This window comes from Endocarpon pusillum, assembly GCF_000464535.1.
Source record: "Endocarpon pusillum Z07020 unplaced genomic scaffold scaffold691, whole genome shotgun sequence".
In the NCBI taxonomy this organism is placed as follows: Eukaryota; Fungi; Ascomycota; class Eurotiomycetes; order Verrucariales; family Verrucariaceae; genus Endocarpon; species Endocarpon pusillum.
The window spans coordinates 25,721-31,610 of NW_006916620.1; the positions used below are offsets into that span (position 1 = coordinate 25,721).

At 49.4% G+C, this 5,890-nt stretch overlaps 3 protein-coding genes across 3 annotated transcripts; 1 reads left to right on the forward strand and 2 right to left on the reverse strand.

Moving 5' to 3' along the window:
• Positions 1 to 561: 561 nt before the first annotated feature.
• Positions 562 to 2,215, reverse strand: EPUS_07140 (uncharacterized protein; the record flags this gene model as incomplete). Its single annotated transcript, XM_007807431.1, has 6 exons — positions 562 to 642; positions 698 to 1,072; positions 1,122 to 1,611; positions 1,684 to 1,913; positions 1,997 to 2,125; positions 2,177 to 2,215. 6 exons carry the CDS (start codon positions 2,213 to 2,215, stop codon positions 562 to 564), a joined length of 1,344 nt encoding a protein of 447 aa, XP_007805622.1.
• Positions 2,216 to 2,759: 544 nt separating this feature from the next.
• On the reverse strand, positions 2,760 to 3,504 carry EPUS_07141 (uncharacterized protein; the record flags this gene model as incomplete). Its single annotated transcript, XM_007807432.1, has 3 exons — positions 2,760 to 2,945; positions 3,000 to 3,232; positions 3,297 to 3,504. 3 exons carry the CDS (start codon positions 3,502 to 3,504, stop codon positions 2,760 to 2,762), a joined length of 627 nt encoding a protein of 208 aa, XP_007805623.1.
• Positions 3,505 to 3,934: 430 nt separating this feature from the next.
• EPUS_07142 (uncharacterized protein) lies at positions 3,935 to 5,623 on the forward strand (the record flags this gene model as incomplete). The annotated part of the gene is made up of 1 exon (XM_007807433.1): positions 3,935 to 5,623. The coding sequence occupies one exon, from the start codon at positions 3,935 to 3,937 to the stop codon at positions 5,621 to 5,623; it is 1,689 nt and encodes a 562-aa protein (XP_007805624.1).
• Between the last annotated feature and the right edge of the window lie 267 nt (positions 5,624 to 5,890).

The following is a 5,890-nucleotide window of genomic DNA, read 5'->3' on the forward strand; positions in this document are numbered from 1 at the left end:
GTGGGGGGAGAGGTGCTGATGGGGCAGAGGCATTCTTCGTAGTGGGGTTGCTCTTCGCCGGTTTCGGGGTGGGAGATGGTGGACATTGTTTGGAATAAGGGTGGCTTGTTGGAAGGAGGCTGGGTTTCTGGCTAGCAGGTTGTTGAGGTGGAAGATGATCTGTGAGAATACGCAGATAATGTTTGGCCCAACAAGTATTTGCTTGAGCAGTTCGTCGACGAGTAGATTGAAGAGATTGATGGTGATGGAGACTAGGGAGATGGTCGTGGTGGTAGTAGGTAGTGGTCAGTAATATATATGAGAGAGTTATGCAGCAACCAAGCGTCAGTCACAGAGCGGGGTGAAGTCCCGCTTTTGACTGATATCTTTCGTTTGTTAACGCGATCAGTGGAATAGACCGGGTTTCTGATGCCGCTGGCAGTACTGCTTGTGAGTCCTTTATTCACAGCCATCAACCTTGCGCCCCAAGGTCTCGAAAGTAACCCGCAAGACTTCATTTCTGTCTTCGGAGAGCGCGTCAGTAATGTCATGGAATCATCGAGCCATAAGCATGAATTCATTTCATTGCACATCCGGTAACCTCACTGCTATGTCTCCCGATTGAGTGATATATCTGACCCAAGGTAGTGAGGGATATTGCAGCTAGACGTGTGCGAATTAGCTTGGATTCAAGAATATCACAGTGAGAAGCACCGACCTTTGGTTCTATGATCTTCAAGTACCGGACCTGAATGCCACTTGTCGTAAAATATGGAATCTCGAACTTGACGTTGATCGGTCTTCTCGACTTGCTTTCGCCTCTGACACCACCCATGCTTCCTCCAAACCCGCCAGTCATGCCACCTCCGTGCTCGTCGTCTCCTTTCACGCTTGGCAGGCCTAGTTCTGCGCGCATCAGGAATTCTTTTCCACCACCAAATTGCTTGATCTTCCAGACTATTGCGGACTTTTCTGGAGCATAATGCACAGATCCGATGTTGGTACGGAACCTTGGTGAGTCGGCATCGTCTGGAACCGGTATTGAGATCTCCACGTTGTTTGCTGTGGACCGTCGTTTAAACTGTGCTTTTGCCTACGAACCATTGGTCAGTTCCGGACTTCAATCTTCCCCAGATGCTTACCTTGAGCATATATTCTATTCTTGACCCAGAATGAGACTCGACAACACACTCGACCCAGATCAACGGCTTGACTTGTGTGTTGAGTCGATAGCTCATGAGCTCGAATTCACCATCCGGAGGAATAAAGGAAATCGTTCGATCATTCTCAAACCGACTCAATCGTACGCATTGATGGAACTTGACGTCTTCCATCTCTACTGCCTTCCCTCTTGTCGATCGCCCCGTGGTCTCGAACATGACTTTGTCGTTCAAACCTAGCCTGAGCTCCGGCATTCCAGACAAGTAGCATTTCATCTTCACAGCGCCCAAGATTTCAGATCGCAGCACACTGCCGGTCGAAGAAACGAGCAGGTTGAGAGATTCGATGACATCCAAAAATACCTCGTTCTTGCGATATCGAATCCCTTCGCTTCGCCATGAAACTGCATTTGTGACGGCAATTGGTGGTCGTGCTTGAATTTCCAGCTTGTGTGATTCTTGCGTGATATATCTAAAATCTGTCAGCGACATCTTGCTCAGATCAAAACGCACCATGCGGCAGAGGCTCAAAGCGTAGACTTACTCCTGCAATATCTTAGATTCCGTCGTCTGCGGGTATCCGAAATCCATCATTTCGTCGAGCAACTCATATATGATGACGAAGTTGTCTCGTATGCTCTCCTCTTCAAGTTCTTTGAAGTACTCTGTAAAGACTTCTACAATTTTATGTAGGAAAAGCAGGATCTCAGCGGCATTGGTATTCCGTTTGGTCAGCGCAAGGAGGTAGAGATTGTTGTGTCGTATGTAGAGGTACTGAGCAGGTGTCAGTATATAGATTGCTGAGCGTCCACACGAGCGAACATGTCTGTCCGAGGGACAAAAGAGGCATGGCGTACATTGATTCCTTCATCAGAAAAGCAGGGAGGCACAGCAGAGGACTCTTCTTCTGCTTCGGACAGGAGGATGGGAAACTTCTCCACTGCTGACATCGGTATATCTCCTCGATAGTTACGTGCCAGGAGGGTCTGTGAAGGAGTCAATGAATAGTTGCTTTGTGCAGGAAGCCGTATGCGCACCTTGCCCTTCAGGTCGAGGAAGAACACAGCGGAAGCCATGCTGGTTTGGTGATGGATGTGCTTGAGGGACACGGGGGATTTTGTCACCGCTTTAGCACAGGCTTGACTGTTCTGATGCAACCCATATGCTCACCCAGATCCTCATAAGGCACTGAATATGTATGCCTAGCAGGCGATCACAGAGTCGTTCCATTTCCCTCCTTGACGTGCGGGATTCCACTCCGCACGAAAAAGGTTAGCGTTATTTGCGGACACGATCAAAAACTTCGCCGCCCAACACTTGGGGTCCTACACAACGCTCTCCCATAGACAGTGCAATGCAGCATTACTACGCTCGATCTGGCATTCTGCCATGATCTACGTACCCATCAGTTGTTGATCTTTGCGATTTCGAGACGCGGAGAGTGATCTTTTCAAGGTCCGATAAGAGCTGGCCAAGTATTTTCATGGTTGCTTGGGCGGTGTCAGATGGACCGGACAGGCGAACCGGGCTCTCTATGCACTGTCTTCTTATATGTACAGATTGATTGGATGGAAGTGGATGCGCTGAAATGCTGTGATCGCTCACTTCAAGGCAAAGCGACTATTCAACTAGCTCCTCCTTCGAATGTTCCAGTATCTGTGACCGCACTCCCAGCGGAACTATTATTCGTTCCCTTACTATCCGGTTTGCTTCGCCTCCTCCTCTTTCGAGAGCAACAGCTCCGGCGATGGCAAAGACTGCCTGTGTAAGGACCATTTCAAATCCAGATGCGTGAAGACTTTCAGGCTGCAGGAGACTTAGACATCACCTTTGGCTGTGGTAGAAGCATTGTAGACTCACCTTTCTTGGATTCCACCGTACCACGTGCTGCAGTCCGTATCGTTGCGACATCTCGGATATTCGTGAATGATGCAAAAGATGTGCTCTAGCACCACCATTGAGAACCTCGATGCCTTCAGTAGCAGGATGTTGAAATGGTGTGCGCCCGTGTGGGTCTTTCGCCACCTTGAAGACATCCCGAGTAGATGATCCCAGGAGCGCAAGACTCATTTGAAGCTCGACGATACGTTTGCCTGCAGTCAACCACACCCCAATTAGATCCAGTGCTCCAATCACATAGAACGATTGCAGGCTCACCTAGGTACGATAATCGATCATTGAATCCTCTCCTCCCATGATCAAAGCTTTTATGTGTAACAGCAAGCCATTTGGTCTCATCCGTCAAAATGCTGTCTCCCCCAGGTCCGAGGAATTGTACATAAAACGAATCCAGCTTTCTGGGGTCATCGTTTACCTTCCAGATTGCTTCGCGCCGTGGCAACCTCGATCGAACGGGGGCTGCCATGGCTGGGGGAGTAAAAGCCCATCGAGGTCTTTCTTCGTTATCCACCTCCATCTCAGAGTGCTGTGGAGCAGCGGTAGACACATTTCGTAATGGGAGAGACGCGTTGGTTAGGCGAAATTGATTTGGATTTGCGCAAGTCGAGCGTCGGCGCGCAGGATGGAAGACGTCGAGTAAGGCCCTCGTAGATGATGTGTTTGATCTCGGTGCCATCGAATGAGAAAAGCCTCGTGTCTTCCCAGTCCCTTGTGTTCAATGGCTTCCGCTGAAGACAGATGCGCCAGGCTTCGGATTGACAGAATATGCTCACGTGACCACGCTTCGAATGTCCAGTTCGTTCTCCTATTGACTTCTCGACGCGACAATTTGTATGACTCTGTAGGTGAATTGGATTATCTGCATTGGGCTATCATTTGGGTCATGCATTGGGACTATGGCGAATAAGGAGTCGATTTTGGAGACTTTAGCAGCCGCGCTTCCTTTGGATCTCGAATTGCATTTCTACCACATTTCTACTCCTCCAGCACCAACAACAGCGCTCTTCTCCCCACCGCCCGGCCAGAGCGAGGAGCGGACATTCTGTGAAAATCACTTCATAGCCGCATCGTTGCCTGCGAACAACGTCTTGAGAAGAGAGCTTCTGATCTTTGCGATAGAAGTCCTTGTGTTCACCTCTCATGATCTCACCACAATATTTGTTTCCAAGGCGGACTCGACTGGCTACCTGCATCTGCTCAACTCACAGCCAGGCGGTCCTTCTATCATCAAGACCATCTGCACAACTGTTCTTTCATTCTTCGTTCAACAAAGCTTGCACGGGCCTCGCATTTTGCTCTCATTATTTGCACGATCGCAGAATCAATATTTGTTCCCTGGTAGCATTGAAAATTCTGGCAAACATGTCCTAGAAGACCGACAACTGATCAAGTGGTGGTGTCAGACACTTGATCCTGTTTTGCGAGAGCATGCACCCACCACACTCGCTCCCAGTCCGGTCCCTGGCTCAGATACTTCCTCAGAAGCGTATATAGTCGTGCCCGGATGTGACAGGTTCGAAACAAGAGGGTTTTTGCCATCAAGCACCAAATCAGACTCAGTATCAAGATGGACTAATAGCTACCCGCGAGATTTGATTGTGCCGGATGGCTCGGCTCCTCCAAGATGCCTGATACCAAGATTTCCCGATGACCCCAAGGCCCGCTTCCTTGACGACTTGGACTCTGAAATCTCTGCCGCGGACCTGTCTACGACTGGTTCTTGGAGAAGTGTTGGGACATTGGATCATTTTTGGGAAATGATGTCCTATCGGCAAGAATGCTCGGCTGGTCGGCTTGTTGGCTTTATCTGGATTGTCTTTACACCGCGACGACACGGAGAGATTTCACATGATCCTCCGGTAAACTGTCCTCAAGAATCTGCTGAACACTCAGGCCAGGCAGTTGAACAATTGCCAACGCCCAACCAGTCGCAGGTCAATAGTCTTGATCCCATTTTACCACCCCCTTCCTTGAAAGATGACTCATTGGATCCCATCAACGCGGCATCTCCTCCTCCATCGTCCCCAGTGCTGGCGTTGGCAAATGAGATTCATAATGTTCCCATGGATATGCAAGATGGAACAAACAAGCAGAACAACCTGGCAAACGAAGCTACTCAATCCGGTCCCGCTAACCAGAAAATAGTGGACAGTCTCTTCTACGACGACGCTAAGACAATCCCAGCCCGTTGGCCCTTAGCAACCCGAGGGGATATCGTCCTCTCCGAGCAGACGTACCAGGAACTTATGAATCATCTTCTCCAAACTGATTTTGCGAACCAAGACGTGGCAACGCAAAGCACGGCAAGCTGGATCAAAAAGGCCTCTGATGTAGTCGGAATATCCAGTTGGGGCCAGAGGTTGACTGGGCGAAAGCCAGTTGTCCCAATCGTGCGGTCAAACAGGTCAGAGAGCAATACGACGGTGAATGTGTTAATGGGAGTGCGCAAGAAGAGGAAAGCTGCTGATAGTGGTGACGCAACGAATGTAGTCGCAAATGCTGGGACGACTGAAGCGGGTTCAACACCTGAAGCAGCTACTTTGCCAGCGGATTCGACGCGGAAGAAGTACAAGGTTGCTTATTGAAGCTGTGAACGCTTCGTCGAGGCATCTGAAAGTCCACTGAGTCATGCAGTTACTCATACAAGCACCTTGGAGATGGGTTCAAGTAGGTACTTTGGAAATTTATACAAGCTGCAAACTTCCATACCACCACATCAGGACTCATCTACATGGATGGGACCTCATTCAAGCACCTCAATTCTAGGAGCCAGTGCTTCGCATACATCGAGGTATACTACTGGCAAGATGCTCTTCGCTTTCCGATCGCCTTTCATTCCACCTCCTTTCAAC